Source organism: Pinus tabuliformis, chromosome 7 (genome assembly GCF_031772625.1).
Source record: "Pinus tabuliformis cultivar Carrire ecotype Pingquan chromosome 7, CPIR1, whole genome shotgun sequence".
In the NCBI taxonomy this organism is placed as follows: Eukaryota; Viridiplantae; Streptophyta; class Pinopsida; order Pinales; family Pinaceae; genus Pinus; species Pinus tabuliformis.
Window position 1 is genome coordinate 1,676,944,366 of NC_142293.1, and position 19,222 is coordinate 1,676,963,587.

The 19,222-nt window shown below is 35.9% G+C and overlaps 1 protein-coding gene across 3 annotated transcripts in view; it reads left to right on the forward strand.

Annotated features, from left to right (window-relative positions):
* Positions 1 to 12,338, forward strand: part of LOC149254893 (isoamylase 2, chloroplastic-like) — a 542,818-nt gene extending 530,480 nt beyond the window's left edge. For 2 of the 3 annotated variants that reach the window (XM_089460267.1, XM_089460266.1), the window contains exon 26: positions 11,880 to 12,338. In XM_089460267.1, the coding sequence (XP_089316393.1) occupies positions 11,880 to 11,946 (67 nt within the window). In that variant the 3' untranslated portion in view covers positions 11,947 to 12,338. The remainder of the gene's footprint in view (positions 1 to 11,879) is intronic. The other variant, XR_016267196.1, reaches the window with a different exon arrangement.
* The last annotated feature ends 6,884 nt before the right edge of the window (positions 12,339 to 19,222 follow it).

Below are 19,222 nucleotides of genomic sequence, written 5' to 3' on the forward strand. Positions count from 1 at the left end.
TATATAGGGCTCCAACCCTTGATGAAGACATCGATCTTCAATTCCCCAGTCTCCAACCTGTTGCCAAGCACCAACTTGGTATTTTGTGAGGCTCCAACCTCTAAGGCTCCGACCCTATTTTGTTAAGGCACCAACTTTGGATTTAGGAGCACCAACTCCAAGGACACCAATCCTTCCAATTCTGAGGCACCAACCCCAAGGGCTTTGACCCTATCCTGTCAAGGCACCAACCTTGGATTTGTTCGAGGCTCCAACCTTCAGGGCACCAACCCTCTGGGCTCCAACCCACTGCTATATTTTGTCTAGATATGTTTGATAGTAATTCTCTGCTCCCAAAATATTCTTCACTGAATTCTATCAATCTACAGCTTCACTGCTACATCAATGACAACCTGTCTTCATATGAAGGAGTCTTCACAACTCTTCATATTGCCCAAATAGAGTCTGCAGAGTTACCTCATGATGATTTCAAATAGGCATCATGATCTCCAATAATGTCTCCAAGATTTGTTGAAGTTTTTCAACAAGATATCTGCGCTAAGCCTCAATGTCTGCACAAAAACAATTCTCTGTTTCAAGCCTTTGTTCTTATTGTCGCGGTAACCACTTCAGGAGTAACTGCTTCAAGAGTGACTGTCGTAGTATCTCACTTCCAAGGAACAAACTCACAAATACTTCAATGCTAGTGTTGTCTACTGTTCCCTTCAAATGATGACTGATGAAATCTTACTTCACTGGTTCGAGGTCATACAGATCTTCACAAAATTGTTCTTCAGGTTGCGGTTTGTACTTCTTCTAATTCATCACAGGTCTGATCCTTTCAAAGATTAACCCAATCAATAGAATTTCTCGACCTTTGGCTCTTTTTCCTGTTGGACCTTCGACTTCCTTTCTTCCTGCTCGACCTTCGGCTTCCTCTATTTTTTCAAGTTCACAAGTTGTGAACTGTTACTTCTTCTCTATATTCAATGCCCAAGATCCATGCTTAAGGTGAAACGTTTAACCTGTATTTATATATGTTCCACCAAAAAGACACATCTAATGGAGGAAGGTTGACTTGTGCATGAGGTGGCATATTAAAAATATATTGGAGGGCCTTTTGTTAATATTCAATCAATTATAACATAGCCTTGTTATTTACGGATATCGCATCATAAGAGAGGCTATATCCATATTGGAGGTCCCACATGCCACATCATTCCTTTAATCCCGCAATCGCAATTTTCATGATAATTAGAGGTTTTACAAGTGTGCACATGCTCTGTCGTCTGATATCAATATCATCGATATTCACATATCACCCCGTTGCGGATGTGATATTTAATAAACTGTTTTAACTTTTAATAACTCCGTTGGGTCCACCACTCTATCGCAATTGGCGGTCTATCGAGTCCACAATAATATCGTAATCGATGGTCCGTCGGGTTCACAAGTCTTATCACAATCGACAGTCTGACGATGACAACCCTTTATGATTTGTGTAACTTCCGATAGCCGAACGCGATGTTATTTAGGGCTGTTACTATAACTTGTCCAGGTCCACATATTATATTGCAATCAATGTTTTGAATGGAACATCCCTTTTTGGTTTGCGATTATGCGATAGATGCGATATTATATTGAGTTGTATTACAATGGTGCAGTGGGTCCGCAATGATATCACAATCGCAGATTTTGGTGTGATATTCCTTTGCGATAAATCTTCCGATGCGGTAGTTCCAGTATGGCAGATGCGATATAACAATAGAGCTTATTTTTATGGAACCATTGGGTCCGTAATACATATCGCAGTCGAGGGATTCAATGTGACACATAATAAAGCGATAAAGCTATTGATATTGATTTCTTTGACGCGCTATGAACTTTTAAAAGGTTTACACGGTTTATTACTATTAACTCCTCCGTTATGGCTCTTACTCTTGGGTTCTCCTCTTGTGGCTTTTCTTCACTCTTATGACTTCCGATAGCTACTCTTCCGATGTGTTCCTCTTTGCTCCTCCGATGAACTTCTTCCTCTTACTCTTTGGCTTCACGATGATTTCCAATGGCTTCCCTGATGGCTTTCCTTCTTGGCTTCTTGCTTCTGTTGTTTCACAGATCTGCTTTGCTTGGCTTCACATCATCATTTAGTATCCAGAATATTGCCATATTGACATCAATGACAATCTAGATCAACAATGCTAGTGCATTAGAAAAATTTTGATGTCAAAAATGGGTCTCAAAACAAAAAAGTACAAACAAAATCAACTTTATAAGAACCAATAGGATTCAAGATCATGATGGCAACCATGTGGGATGATTCACCTTTTTTGGAGTAAAAAAGTAAAAGGATTAAAAAATAAAAAAAACTACTTTTTCAACTCGTATTTTCAACTTATCTCCGTGGTTTTACTCAAATTTCGAGCGGGAGGAATCATTGGATGCAAAATTTAATTCCTCATCCAAGGAGTACCCTTGTTGCATACTTTCAATGGATCCAACTACATGAAAAATGAGAAATACATGAAAAATGTGATTGCCATCATGTTTTTCAAGTATTTCTCATTTTTCATGTAGCAGGGTCCATCAATAGTATGCAACATGGATACTCCTTGGATGAGGAATTAAATTTTTCATCCAACGAGTGCTCCCGCTCGAAATTTGAGTAAAACCATAGGGAGATAAGTTGAAAAAGTAGTGTTTTTCTTTTTTCCCTCTAAACTTTGATGATTTAATCTAATCTTATTTTATTATTTCCACTATTATTTTATAATATTCCTTAGGAGGCCCATTTTAGACCTCAAAAGTTATCTAATGGTTTTCCCCTGTGATGAATAGTGTTTGAGCTATGCGTATAAAACTTGGAGAACATGACATTGGAGATGATGATGGTTCTTGTGGCACTTATTGTGGAATTGAGTTTCTACCCTACTAGAATATATGGAGAGTGGATCTAATGCTTTGAATGGTTTTGAAGCCTTGTTCTTTTCAGATGTAATGCTAGGGAAAGATCATGGAAAGATAAGCTTGATGAGTCTTGAGCTTGGTGTGATTCCTTTCTTGGAAGAAGCCTTGGTTATTGTTTCTTAATGTTCCATGGACATCTCAGTGCTTGTGTTGACGCAAAAGTTGAAGACCTAAGATTTGAGGACTCTAACCATAGGATGAACATGTAGATCTGGAGAGTAGTGCTAGAGTTGTCTTGCCATGTACTTGTGTGATTCAAAATGGCTGGGGTTTGTAAACCCTAAGAAGGGAAACTTAGCCAGTGTGGAGAGCGTGTGTGATTCAAGCTTGATGTTGGAACCAAGGAGTACTTGTCAGTGTTCATGCTTGGTTATTGTGGATCCTTGGTGGTGGGTAGGGTTTTCATGGTTTCACTAGTTAGGGTTTTGGAGTTCTTGAAGATTGTACCAACTTGTGATGAGTATGTACATATACCTCATTTCTTGTGTGTGTGTGCGTGTGAAGTTTCCAACTATCCAGAATTGTGTAATTGGAAAATTGATTTTCAGCTTGCATTGTCTTCTTGATTTGGTAATTTCCATTCCTTTTTGTTCATGCTGATTTGATATAACATATGGTTGAAAGTGTTAAGTGATTTAACATACATATTGAAAATGATAGAGAAGATTTGCTATTGTAAATGTGTAGTAATTAAAGTGATTACAGATATGTTTTATGCTTGGAAAAAAGTGCCTTGTTACCATCCAAAGTTGCACTTGAGTTATAAATCCCTAATAACAGTTGCAACCTTAGAGGGAACTAAAAAGGGTAACCCAATGTGGTGACATTGATGACTATAAGTGTTTGTTTACTTTGAACTGTAAACCAGCAACAACCTTTTACTAAAATGATGGCTGCAATTTCTTATTTTCAGCAGTAAACAACAAAGAACATAAGAAGGGAAAACCACAACCTAAGCTATTTTAATGGAGTAAAATTAATCGTCTCAAGAAGCCCTTACAGCAGACTTTGCAAGTGATTTCCAGCTATATAATTCAGCAATTTGAAGATGAAAAATGCCTCACATAACAAGATGAAACCCTTGAATTTCCTTGCCTTCAAAAGAGATATTCAATCATAAACCCTTGAATTTCCTTGCCTTAAAAAGAGATATTCAATCATATCCTAAAATTATTTCCACAAACTTTGAACAACCATAACAATGGGGGAGCTTTTCTTTATATAGAGACCCATCTTAAAATCCTCAACAATAAAATAATAATGAATAAGCTCTAGATCTAGGATCTCTCTTGGGATAAATAAAAATAATGTATCTCTTAACAACCTCCAAAAGACAAGTCAAAAATACATAATAAAATATAAGGACAAATAAGTTGGGGTGCCATTTGTCCTCTCCAAAAGAAAAATACCTCCTAAGATTAGGCTTATTTGACCATGTCATATGCATTCTTGAATAACGTGTAACATCCTCCTCTAGAGTGCTCATCAAGAACCCTCTCAAAACATGCTAGTGAGCAATAAATCGAGTTGAGGGAGTCAACTACCTCAATATACCAAAAGCATGCCAATAATAGAAAAATGAGCTAGGGCATTCTCTTCAAATGTAACAACTCCCTCCCTAGAAGATGGATCGCATGGATAGGTGTGCAATAAAGGTCCAATGATTGTTTAAAAACCTCCTCAAAGGATGGTGGGCTCAAAATACTTGCAAAGGACCTAGATCCATATGCATAACCACCATATCTCTTCCAAACAAGGAAATGCAAGTGGAGCAATTTAGGTAAATGAACTATCAAATTGGAGCACTCCTCAAGAAGCACACCCAAACACCTCCAATCAAGGCTTGAAGGTGGAACACTCTAGGGAATTGTGCATGAAAGGTGGAGTGTTCCTCCAAAATACACATAAGGACCCAAAACCATGTGCCAGAACCATCAAACCACCTCAATACAGGGGTCAACTATAGGGTGCTCTAAGAACATATTCAACAAGAGTGAGGTGCTCCTCAAGCCAAGTTCCAAAACCCTCAAAACCACTTTGGAACCCCCCAGTTGATGGGCATTCCATTCAAACTATGTGTTATGGCATGTGCGAAGTCAAATGTGGACTAAAATAAAAGGCATTCATCCAAATCCATCATCCAAATCCATAGAATGGTGATGATGTGTCATGCCTCCATATATGTGCATGTGCCTAGGGATATGTGAGATGCCCCCTCAAGTAAACAAATACGCATGAAATTGTGTAGATGAAGACTCCAAAAAGTAACAACAAGCCATATGCACCATCATACCTCCAAATATATGGTGATACCTCAGAAGATAATGCTCAATGAGACGATGAGTATCAAAAGTTGGAACCAATGCCTATCAAGCCAACAATCCTCTATAACACAACCTGTTGACAAAGGTCTTAAATATGATATTGATCCTCATGCATCATATGTGGTAACATTCCTTAAGGGCTGAAACTTTTCGGCATATGTTTGGTGTCGTTTCTCTTGGGCCGCCTAGTGTGTTGGGTTGAATTGAGATGAAATATTGTCCATTGCTTGTTGTAGCAAATTAATATTTCAAATCATCCATGTTACCCACCACCTGTGGGCAGTATGCATAGGAGAATTTTTTTCTCGTAGATGGTCCTCAGCCGATAGCTAGCAACCCCTTGCAACCCCCAAATAGCTCAATGTGCCATTTTATCTGCCACCTGAGCCAGCGATGTGGCCCCTCACCCATCTGTTATGAATGTATGTTTGAAGGTGGGCCTCCCGACCCCAAAGGTATGACTTTTCATTGGTTTGGTTGAGTAATCTTGTTTACTTTTCATGGGCACTTTTGGGCATGGATTGGTGGGGGGATTTGGCAGAAAGAGTGGGTTAGGTCTATATTCTTGTCTCCACTACCTGATTTTGTGGTTACCCTTGTATCCTAGTCCCATGGAATCTCCTTTACTGGCCATTAGCTTTAGGGATGGCACTACATGGGAAATCTCGATTTTGGTTGCATGGTCCCGTTTCCCGATACCACCTACATTACTCCCCTTCCACTCATTTTAGCCACATTGATCTCTTTTCCCATCCAGGTCCACATAGGGTTAGCCTCCCCCTCCCCTTCTCCACACCTTGGGCCAAGTAGTTATGAAGAAAAATCAATCAAAGACAAAAGGCATATGAATAAAGGTGGAAAAACAAAGATCAGGGTAACTCATGTGCCATGATTTGCTCCCTCCTACACTCATATATCCAAGTGTGGGCTTCCCTTATTATAGCTACCCTTGCACCTTGACATGTGGTTTGGATGATTCCCCTGATCCCCACTCCATTCCATTATTATATTGTTTACCGCCTACCACTTAACGAATGTGCCATGGACATGTCACCCCCTTTAGAGGTTGAAACCACCTAATAGGGTCCTTGGTTAACCCCCTATTGAGCTTGGAGACACTTGTACATGCCAAAGCCCACCATGGAAGGGCATGCCACCATGAAGTGACCCATTGATCCCATGACTTGTAAGCTTTATTACTTGATTATTCTAATGACTTGTTGTATTAAAGGGCAAGGGGATGCATTGGATCTTATGCAGGATTGCAAATGGGTCTTCATTTGGTCTCCCTATACGGGGTCTTAGCCCTCTAGAGGGCCACATTGGCACTTTTAGGGTGAGCGTTGAGAGCCATGGGCCTCCACCATAGCAGAGATTACTTCATGGATCCCCAACACCGATCATTGATTGATTGTGTTCCCTCTTTTGGATGAGGATGATGCACCTGGTTCACCATACCCAGTGGGCTCCACACTTTCACCATACACTTGGCAGATGTTCCAGGGTCTAGAGGATATCTCCCGCTGCAAAGGGAGGGCTAACCTCACCATCCTAGCCCTTACAGATGGTCAACGGGCATTTTCAATCCACTTGGAGATCCATGAGGATGTCCTTGTGCCCCCACACCCACTTGGGAGCACCACAAGTTCTTGCTTGGAAAACAAGGGTCCAACCCCTTGTCCACTATGTTCAGAGTCCATTTCTACATCATGGCACCCCTTGGACTTTTTTAGGCCTCTTCAAAGGCCTAACGGCTTACTCTATTGATCATTAGACCCTCTTGAGAGGCTTATTCTTATGTTATTGAGCTATTTGGTGGGCTTGTCACCAAAAGTATTGTTATTATGCACATTATTTTATTTTAGGGGCTAAATTAGGCCAATTTAGCTAAATCAAATTCATTAGAGTGTATAAATAGAAGTGAGATGATTCATTTTCATCATCATCACTTGGATTGGGTTATTTGCTCTTGTGAAATTTTCGTTATCCCTTTTGGAGGACGAGTTTGGATGTTATGGATGAATTTTGATGTTTGGATATCTCTCTCTTGTCTTGGAGCTTCATTATTGGCATAATTTGATGATTGGATATACTCTTTTATACATGTAAGTACTCTTTTAATGCTTATTCTTGTCATTTACTTTTGTCACATGAATGTTGCTGGGATTTTCGCTATACAAGTCTGAAATTTACTGCTGCTCTATATGAAATTGTGGGATTTTTTGTTCTTTATAGTGTTGCATCATGTCATGGGCCATGTATGAATGAGTGAATGTTCCTAGAGATAATTTATGTTAAATACATCTCGATAAGTCATCATTTATTGCAAATTGAAGTATAAAGTCCTTGCAGCAGTTGTTCTCATGCTCTAAATGCCATGCGAAGTTGTTGAAGGCCCCCTTGTTTGGGTGATTTCTTCCCAAACCATAAATTCCCGTTGACTCCATCTCTCCCAAAGGACAAGGCACTAATCCTCATTGGTGATCATTTTCAGCGCTTATTCTTTTCACCTCCCTCTTCTTCTAGGCCTAGCCTACATAGATCACCTAAGGCATCAATTATCTCACAATCTATCCATCCAAACACTTCTATTTTTGGTCCACAACTGCGCTGAGGTTTTCTCTAGAGGCCCTCCAAATTTGAAGCAAATCCGATAGTGGGATCTTGAGATATAGCAAGCCCTAGCTCAGGGACCATTTCTTGCCCTAGTTTTCCCTTGGCTAGTGTCCTCATTAGGATCATTGCATTAAATCATCAAAAGAAGATTATTTCCTTGATCCTCTTCCCTTCCCTAATTAGGTCAAGTACATCCTTAGTTGATCAACTCCATACCTTGACCTAATTTTGGGTCCACTTGGCCCTTTGTGGTCCCGCAACTTGTTGACTCCAATTCCACAAAGATCACTTAGAAGCCAAGCATTCATAGGGCCTTTTGAGTCTAGGGGCTTCCTTGATAAGATATACTCTCAAACCCTAACCTCAAAGACCCTCTTAGCCCTTCCTAGAGAGCCTATCACCTTGCTTCCCGAGCAAGCAAACCATACAATTGAGTCTCTCTTGTGAATAGGCCTTAGGAATCACTCCTTATCCTTTCATTGACCTACTCATCTTGTGATTCCCTTTATATCGGGTCTCCTCCCATCGGTAAAAGCCCAAAAAGAGGAGAGAGCCTTAGCTGAGGTGACAGTGGGCTATCGCTCCATTGTAGCTCTGGACCTAGTAGTTTCCTTTTTAGGATACCCTCCTAGGATCCCTGTTAGTTTGAGCGGTAACTAACATTAAGGCTTAAGTTCACAGGGACTCGATCCAAGAAACCTCCTTGTGAGGTGAAACTTATGTTTTGCATTAAAATTCATTAACATAAAAATTCTAGTACGGAGAATGGTAGAGGAACCCAACAACCATTAGATGAGGTGACGAAACCATTGATAGAGATGAATGGTAGATGTGTGACAAAAGCAGTGAAGAGAGTACCTTATCACCATTGGATCTCTAAAAAATCTGCAAGAAAAAATGCATATCAAGATTCTTTGGGATTGTCTAGTAGAATTCCTATCCAAGATCCCATTGAACCTTTGATAGGAGAAAACCTATGTTCCATGATGTAGGAGACATAAGAAGGAACATGAGAGCTTGGAGGATGTTTTTCCTTTGACCATGTCAACCAGTATAGATCCATCTTAACCGTAGATCTAGCAAGGGTCGAGAGGGATCAAATCCCTTGAGATGTAAACTTATTTTAGAATGCAAAACTTGAATTAAAAGTTTGCACCTCAATAGAAAGTTTGCACCTCAATAGATATGATCCTTATAGAAGTTTGATAAATCGGTAATTAAGATATATATATATATAAACCATCTGTAATTTTTCATTGTTTAAGTTGCATTTTTTAATGTATAAAATGGATTCAACGTCTTCAAAATTTACTTGTCACTTGGATTGTGTACACTACACAACCTAAACATGCAATTCCAACATATCTTTGCTCTGTTTGAAACAAATTTGATGAAGAAATATACTTCCTTAATTTCAAACAAAATTGAGCAATAAAATATACTTAAAAATGGGTCACAACATAAAATAATGAGGCTACTTAAAATGTTTTAACCATAAAAAAATTATTTTTTTCAGTTGCTTTACATAATGCATATATAGCCTTTTTTACTTCTAATTACTTTATGATGTTACATCTAAATATTTTATTTATGGCTGAGAGTGAGAGTGAAATAATTTTACCACTTCTCTTTTAGTATGGCCAGTGATAATACTTTTAATTAAACAAACCAAACACGAATATTTTTTTTATTATTATGTCTGACATTTTTTTTTTATTAGATATCATTTTTGGGATTCAACTGCGTTAAGTAAGTCATTCAAACGTATGACCATTTCCATGAGAGGTAGTCGTAACTGACTAATTTCTCATGATTTTTGAATAGTTCACTTAGCACTCATTGCATCGGGTGATGCTCACAGGGGTGAAGAATTGGGATTGAAACTAGTGAAATGTGGAGAACGAATCACATAGCATCACTCATCACTTCCGGGGCTTGCACCCGGTAACCAGGACTTCCCAGGAGGTCACCCATCCCAGAACTCCTCTGGCTCAAGCGCGCTTAACTGTGGAGTTTTTCCCCACAATCAAGCCCACTTATTTTTATTTTAAAAGGTACACGTATGAACTCCAAGTTAAGCACAGACAGAATTACACATCTCCCTCATACTGAACTGTAGAATAAATTAGTCATTGATTAGTCCGAGATTGGGTTACACATAAAATTCTTCACAAGAGTTGGAGCACAAGAGAAGATGCATAGATTAGTTGATATGGTTGCAGAGGTTAGAGAAAAAGATTAGTTGGATCAATCAAGTAGGTGAAACCGATGGGTGACAGAAAGAGAGCAGTTACAGAGGAGCGAGAATAAATAGATGGGAAACTCAATAGAGAAGGGTTTAATAATTCAGCTCTAGCAAGAGGATTGAAGTGCTCAAACGCAAAGAGATAATTCTATGTACTAGTAAATACTCTTACGAAAAATATGAGTATTGAATTGTCTTTCTATGTCTATTTCCTATGCGTGTGCACTATTGATTGCCCTAATAGTGGGTTTCAAGGCATTGGAGCCTAAGAGGACCAAGTCTTGTGTGAAAGGAAAATCGAATTTCCCTCAGTAAGCCCCTCTGCGGAATCATCTGAAGGGTAAATATACTACATTCCCGCCTCAGACATCCTCCCAATGAACATTCTAATAGTGGGTTGCAAGGCATTGGAGCCTAAGAGGACCAAGTCTTGTGTGAAGGGAAAAGCGAATTTCCCTAAGTAGCCCCTTTGCGGAATCATCTGAAGGGTAAATATACTACACTCCCGCCTCAGACATCCTCCCAATGAGCATGCAGCTATAAGTTAGCACTTCCTATGAGGTTTTGTCAAGGTGGAGCTAGCTTAGCCAACACCCCTAGTAGGGTGTACTCAGCATGTCCATATGGAGGGGACCTTTTCAGCCTCAATTTTCCGCCTCTTCACTTCACTTCATTTACCAATGTTTCTTTGCACCTACTGAAAAGAAGCAAACCGTAGTTACTTGACCACAAAACTAAGTCGATGCTTGCTTGTTGACTAATATACTCACTTGTTAGTAATTCGGTTCATAAATGAGAGCTTTCATATGTAGCAATGCAGTTATGAAGCAAATCACTAAGCTCTAACAAGTCTAAGCAACGACCACACCAAGACTGAACTATTAGTTTCCATTACTTTTATCCAACAAAAGTAGTTTCTAGTATTACTATATATACCATAGTTTCTAGTAATACTATATATACCATATGACTATAGATAATTTACTTCTATCCAAGTATTTTATACTATAATAATAATAATTCAATTTTAAAGTTACCGCCAAGCCAAACACCAAATTGGTGTATGGGACCCCCTCCATGCAGCAATTTGACTGCTAGAGTCTACAAAGATGTACATACTCTATTCCTATCTAGATTTGAACCTGGGACCTCTTATGAGGAAAGATAATTATATTTATATCCAACTATTGACCACAAAGTAAGTCAAAAGGACTATTTAGTACAATGATATCCATACAATGCGGGAGAACCAAACAGTCTCCTATAAAAAATACAATGCATTAATATAAAAGGTACAGTGCAGGAACATAAAAGATATAAGATACAATGTATGGAACGCCGTGGTGGAGAAGATCCATGAAACACATGTTCCTAACCACTAGACCCAGTAAATAGATTATAAGACACAGTATTAAATACAAGCAACAATATGCTTTTAGCCAAAGTGTTATGGGAAACAGAACTCACCACGTTATTAATGACTCAAATGTCTCCAAAAGCAGCATAAAATTTACCAAAATTGAAGAGTTTCAACACATTTCTGTGCTCTTTAATTTTCTTGGATTGAAAATGACTTTATAACTAGTGTTATAATTGGATTTGGGTTAGATCCCTCCAGCGTTCTCATTCCATTCTGAACAGTAAGATTATTTGTTTCATTTCATTTAGGCTTTTTGTTTAAGAGCAATTTTTTCATTAAGGTATGCATGGTATGTATTGCTAATGTGATGTTAACTATTTTTCCACAGCTTTTTCGCTTACCAAATGCAGCCCCATAGCTGTGTTCTGTTTGAAGCTCGTTCAACTAAAGAATGAAATTGATCTGTGGATTCTGTTGTCAAAGGATGAAGACAATCAATAGACAGTTTGGTTTTTGTACGGAACTGTAAATAATATGGATCTCTGAGCATATAGCGAGAAGGCTTAGTGTCATTCCTCGAAACTGAATCAGATTATGTATGTTCAATGATATGATATCTGGGAGTCATTAGTACTGATCATGAAAATTAAGTATGTCGGCATGTGTTTTTTTGCATGTCCTATCTTTATGTTTATACGAATACATACAGACATATTGTTGAGGTATATTCAAACGTGATGGCCCCTCTAATAGAGTTAAATAAGGACTGATATAATTTCATGGTCAGTCTTCAATATTATTTGAAACTCGTAAATTATAACATGTTTACCAGACTATTCATTTCTTTTCCCTTTTTGCAAATCCTTTGAATAATCCGTTTCAATATATTTGTTCATGTATAGTAGTACAACATTATGATTTGATACCATTGCTTATCGATCCAATCTGAGGAGTATATTGCCCTCTTGTCGAAGGTCTTTGGGCATTAATTTGGCAGACTTATGTTCAAGAAAAACAGAAGTCTTATTGTTAATGCCCATAAATGATTAAAATGTGTCAATGCGACTAACATGTACATCAAGCGGCAATGACAAAACATGAGTGTCTATTGCGACTCTGAAAAAGAGAAAAGGCCTAGAATAGCAAAATAAGAAAAGATAAGACCATGATATATATGGGTTATTACACGCAAAATCACCTACGAGGTGTGTTGTAAATTATAGAAATTTCATGATGGAGATATGAAAGCAAATTTGTATCAAATTAAAGTATTGTGTTCTTTGATGTGTTAACATGGACCTTCTACTACGAAAGAGATATATATATTTTTTATAATTGATATGGAAGTGTGAATTTTTGCATGAAAAAATACAAAATTTTCTTAATCGTTAAAAATTGATATACTTTCTTTATAATTAATATGAAAGTGAGAATTTTATGTATGAAAAATACAAAATGCTTTTAATGGTTAAAAGCTCATAAACTTTTAACATGGTTATGTTGTTATGTTCTTAATGGTTAGAAAGTGATATATTTTCTTTATAATTAATATGAAAGTGAATTTTATGTATGAAAAATACTAAATGTTTTAAATCGTTAAAATCTCATAAACTTTTAACATGGTTATGTTGTTTTTGTTTGTTGTGTTGAAACTTAATGGCACCCAAATGCACCATATCCACTTTATTCAAACATATGATGAAGCAGTGCTAATTAAAAGAATGTGTTGCAAAAACATATAAAATATGAATCTAATATAAAAAATTTAATTATTGTTATCATTTACTATTTGAAATCAAGTTAATATATAAATCATTCTAAAACAAAACTAAAAGAAAAAGAAAAAAGTATCATATGAATGTGAGAGTTTTAACCAATTCCAACATGCATAAAGCATTGGCTTATATGTATTAATGGTGAAAAAATACCTTAAAGTAATTTCTAATTATCAAAATTCACTTCAATTTAATTCTAGAGTGTTGGTGTTGGACATTGGATAAACCAACAGCCCCTATGTGTTTTGTGACATGGATTAACCGCTTCTCGTGGATCTTTATCTCTGGCAATGTGATCGTTGACTAACACCTGTGGGTTTTGGTCTAACGACAATCATAATTCCCAACAAATGGTATTAGAACGTAGGTCACGAGTTCGATGCACGCCCGACTCGCTTTGGGGGGGAGATTGTTGGACATTAGATAAACCAACGTTCCCCTTGTGTTTCATGACATGGACTAACTGCCTCTCATGGATCCATATCTCCAGCGATGTGATCATTGACTAACACCTGCAGGGTTTGGTCTAACGGAAATCGTGATTCCCAACAGTTGAGAGTAAATCAGCTAATGGCCCGAAACCAATTTGGTCCTATGAAAACATATATATCACTATTCAAAAGACCATGTTTGTTCAAAATTGATAAGACCACATTATAGGATTTATTTAGTGTTGTTTAAGAATCTCTGCTCTTGATAATTGAACATATTGCAACACGTATAATAATGTAGTATATTGTCACAATTTTACATTGTTACATAAACATATTTTTGGGGTTTTTCAGGGATAAATAATTTTCATTAACTAATTTTTATACTTTGTTATGTCAAATTTAAACAAAAGTTTGAGGAAGATCTTATTAAAGATACTAGGTTCAAAATTGCTTGATTGAAAGTTCATTTCAACATTTTAGTGTCAAAATATTAACCAATTTTTATTTATTTTAGATTGGTTCTAAAACTTCATTTAGTTATTTTATAGCAATTATTTTATATATTTATCAATGCTTCCTATTGGATAGATATATAAACCACGAAGTTTTTCTTGTTTATATTTGTGCTCTATAATTTTGTAAAGTGATATTAAATGCATAAATTCAAAAGACTTTTAAAGTGCTTGTCACTTTTAGATATGAAAACAAGAGAATTCTCAATTGTCAATATGTTTTAAATGTTGGTAATTAATAGTGAGGAAATAATTAGCAAAGTTGCATTGAGGAGAGGTGCATCTCACCTTCACCTTACCCCTTGAGTGCCAATCTCTAAACCTATTAGTGTTTCATCCTCAAGACACAGGAAGGTGTGTGATGGTAGTTGGTATGTGTGACAAGGCTTTTGGGGTAGGGTTGAGGGTGGAAGTAAGATGCCTCTAGTGAATTGCATGGATGTTGTCACTAGTTATTTTTTTTGTTATGGCAATCAAATCTATGGCTCATGACCTATGGGATTGTTTTTTTACACTTGTGGTGTTGGGTTCATGGCTCTGTGTGTGGCACGTAATCGCAATATGGAGAACATAGCTTTAGCTCAAGAGGGATCATTTTGTTGCTCTCTCTCACTATCCTATTGATGAAATGCCTAATGTTCTGTTGGTGGTGGTGTACTTGAATAAGAAAGAAAATTATGGTGGGGTTTTGTTTCTAGGTTTATTGGCCATGGCTTAATGAGAAGGTTACCTTTGACATTATTGTTAGAGGAAATGGAATGACCAAAGGATCTCAATTGTTGGCCTACTCGTGGAATTGGGAGTAATTGTCATGATGTGCTTACTTGCAGTGGCTTGATGATGTGGCCTAGCTCGAGTTTGCTTGTTTTTTCATAATAAATATGGGGTTTGTGCATGGATTAGTGATAAGATTCACTAGTTCTGATCCTTAAACCCTTTTGATTATGATAAATTTGAGCTTGGAACATGTTTTCCTCTTGGTATGTTAATATAATAATAATAATAATATAAGTTAATTAATAAGAAGGAAAAATTGAAAGGACGGATAAAAAAAAAAAATGTATTTGAAATGGATTGGATTAAAAATCTTGGGTTAAAAAAACTATCAGCTTGTAAACCACCAACAATAAAACCAATAGATGACCATAAAAATAATTAATAGAACATGAGCTCTACTAAAGATGCCTCCTTACACATTTAAATGAGACCCATTAAATTATATATATTTGTGTTTATAGGGGGAAAGGCGTTGTTAATTGTGAATTGGGTTTAGCTCGAGTGGTTTGGAGAAATGGTGTTATCCTCCCCAATTGAGTTCAATTCCTGTATGGGACATGTTGAACTTATATGGAATATTTCTTATAATGCCTACAAGCCTTGTTTTCTGAGCAATCCCTCCTAGACTAAAACATGTATATTTCTCACTGAAAAAATGTGTAGGTTAATTGAGAAAGATAGTACGTAAAGTTGAATCGATCTCATTAAATACCGTGGATTGTCAAAACCATGGGCCTATAAACCACCTATGGTAAAACCAATTAATGAGCATGAAAATAATTAATAGAAGGACATAACCTCGTAAAAGGTACTAAAGGTACCTCTTTACACATTTAAATGAACATGTTACAACAAATATTTGTACTACTCAAAATAAAGTCCAAAAGCCCCAGTGTGAGAAATGTTGTCATCAAGAGGGGGCCGTTGTCACCTCACTAAACCTTCTCTCACTTATGGCCAGCTCTCTTCAGGTTTAAGGCACATTCCCCTTAGTAGGTAGTAGGGATCAAATGGCTCAGTCAAACCAAGTCAAGAGCCCCCTAAGATTTCCACTGCAATTATCAGCAATCGCAAGTTCATACAATTATAGTTTAACATGGAAGATATGATTGCTAGGCTTTTAGGGTACTTTGTGTTCAACGAGAATGTCCATAAACAAACACATCCAAGGAAATACAAGGAGAGTAAAACACCAAACAGAATAGTTTAAAATGATTTATGAATGAAAAGAGTGATGGAGGATAGGATACCAATGTCTTAGCATGCAACATATTTTTGGGATGCATGGGTCAAGGAATAAGAAATTTGAAGAGATTGGATTGACACAAGAATCAAAAGAACTGGGTAATTTAACTTATGTATCTTAGGGTTTGAATTAAGACTCTCAATTTCCAAGGATGAATTAAGAGAAGGAGCTAACATGTCACTTCTTCAACAACTTGGAAGAAGGCTTAGTTTAACAAGGATCATGAAACAAATACCAATCTAACATGCTTAATACATTATCCATCCATCCCATAGAACATAAAACCAATATAAAGGAAGTTGACCTACTATATCTAGGATATATTCATTCAAGTTTCATTGTAACCATCCATGAAAAGAGATAAAAATCCATGTCAACAAAACCCCCAAGAAATTCCCTCAACTCATCCATCTATAGCCAAGTTATAAAAGAAAAAAATACAAAAATTTCAAACATCGTGAGGGATTTCTTCCCCGATCCAACCATGTGAAAATGAGAGAAAGTTTACCTCTATCTATATAGGAGGTGATCAACTTCCTTTATATTAAAATATTAGTTTTACAGACAAAATTCCCCTAAAATAACCTATGAAGGGGCAAAAGGACCCCTTCACTAATAATTAATCTAAATTACACAATTAAAGGGGCATTCATACCACATATACAAGGATTAAGGGGCATGGGCCCTCCAAAGTGACCAATGTCCATAAACAAAGGGGTAAAAGGGCTTTTGTTGCAACATCCAACCTCCATAGACCTTTCAACACTTATTCACTCCTCAAGACATGCATCTAATGACCCTTCAGGATCCCTTTTCCTCCACAAAATTATCTCCAAGGTGGAAAAATGGGCATCAACGGTACATGTTCATCCCCTAATAAAAAAACCCCACATGATCGTCTCCTCTTCCTTCAAATGCACTTCCCAAGGGGTATCTACATGCACCAAATAAGTAAGAAAACTCCCCATCTTCCCTTATGTGTGGATAGGTAAGTGTTGTAAGTAGGTGTTTATGTCTTCAAGAGGGTGAATGTGCATTACCAAGTCTGCAATCAGCTTGAAATGTGGACACAACATTGTTTCATATAGCCAAAAACCTATTTTATGAGATAGCCCCTTTAGAAACCAAATGACCCTGAATTGAAGATGGATCAACCGTGCATCATATTTCTTCAAAATAAGCAAAAATATTAAATTGATGTCACCTCAGCTCTCGTCTCAAGTTGGCCTATAATATTTATATTTTAGTCATATCAAATTTTTCCATGTTAGGTTGACCCAAGTCTCATTTAGGTCAACTTTTGAATCTAGACTTCATGTTAGTCGTCCAACATTATATGCCTTTATATGATAGCTACATGATGTAGTTAGCGTCAGCCCCATTTGAACTAGGTCATGCCCATACATATATATATACTTGGAATTGCCTCAACTTTCTATGTAATGTTGACCAACTCTATGTACTTACACTGCGTTTGATGCTCTACACTGGGAAGGTAGAGGTTCAGCCTTTAAAAAGCTAGGATCATGTGACAACAAAACACAAACAACTAACTAGAACATAGTTACCGATCAAACAATAACTATTACCTCAAAACAAGAACTCTAGCAAAAAAATTCCAAAAAAACATGAAAAAATACACTGAAAATGAGAAGTGTTGATGCTGGAATAACATATTTTTTTTTCAGGGTACATTTTCAACAGTTTTTAAAAATGGCAGTAAAAACCAAAAAAAATTGTGCAAAAAACACCCTAAAAACGAAAAGTGTTGATGCTACAATAACATTTTTTTTTCAGGGTAAATTTTCAACATTTTTTAATAATGATGTTAAAAATAAAATATCATGACTCTGAAAAAACTTTAAATTTCAAACGATTTTCAAACATGACATTAAAGATAAAATATCACGTCTTTGAAAAACCTTAAAATTCCAATGATTTTTAGACATGACATTAAATTTAAAATATCACGTCTTTGAAAAACCTTAAAATTCCAACAATTTTTACGCATGGCGCTAAGAAAAATACTTATAACTATTTTCAACCATATCATTAAGATAAAATATCATGACTTAGAAAAACATTAAAATCTTGACAATTTTCAACCATGGAATTAAAACCAAAAATTATGGCTACAAAAAAATCTTAAGTTTTCAAAATATTTGAAGCATGACATTATGGAAAAAATTTATGCCTAAAAAACTTTAAAAATAAACACTTGAATGAAAGAGTTATTATACCAAGAGTAATTTTTTTCTAAACGTTAAATGTATAACGATTTTAAAATCTTAGCCTAAGACAACTTAATACATTGCAACAAAAATTTAAAAATCAACCATCAAATTGACACGCAATGTAGGTGAACTCGACTCATTGTAATGAAAATTTAAAGATCAACCACAAAATTGACACATTCTAGGGGCAAAGTTGATTCATTATAATGAAAACTTTAAAATCAACTATCAAATTGCACATAATGGGATCAAGTTACTAGACGACATCGACACAGACTCTACAGAAATGAAAAAATCAAAATAATAAATAAATATAAATCAATAAAAATACAAAATACAAAAGAAAAAAACACAAAAATAATACTAAAGAAAATAAAAATTCAAATATTGAAAAACAATAAAAAAAACACACAAAAAATAAAAAATAATAAGCAATAAAAAATAAAAATAAAAATAAAAAAAATTAAATTAAAAAACATGACAAAAAAAATCAAATATAAAAATTATATAAAAAGACAAAAAAACTAGAAAATGTAAACAAAATCAAAATTAACTTGTAAAATTTAAAAACTAAAACAAAAAATAAAAATAAAAAAAATGGAAAATATTTTTAAAATACACGTAATTTAAGAAAAAAATAAAAAATAACTTTAAAAAATCAAAAACAATTTTTTTAAAGTTAAAAAAATAAAATTTTAAATTTTAAAAATTTTAAATTACAAAAATAAAATAAAACATCAAAAAAAAAATTAA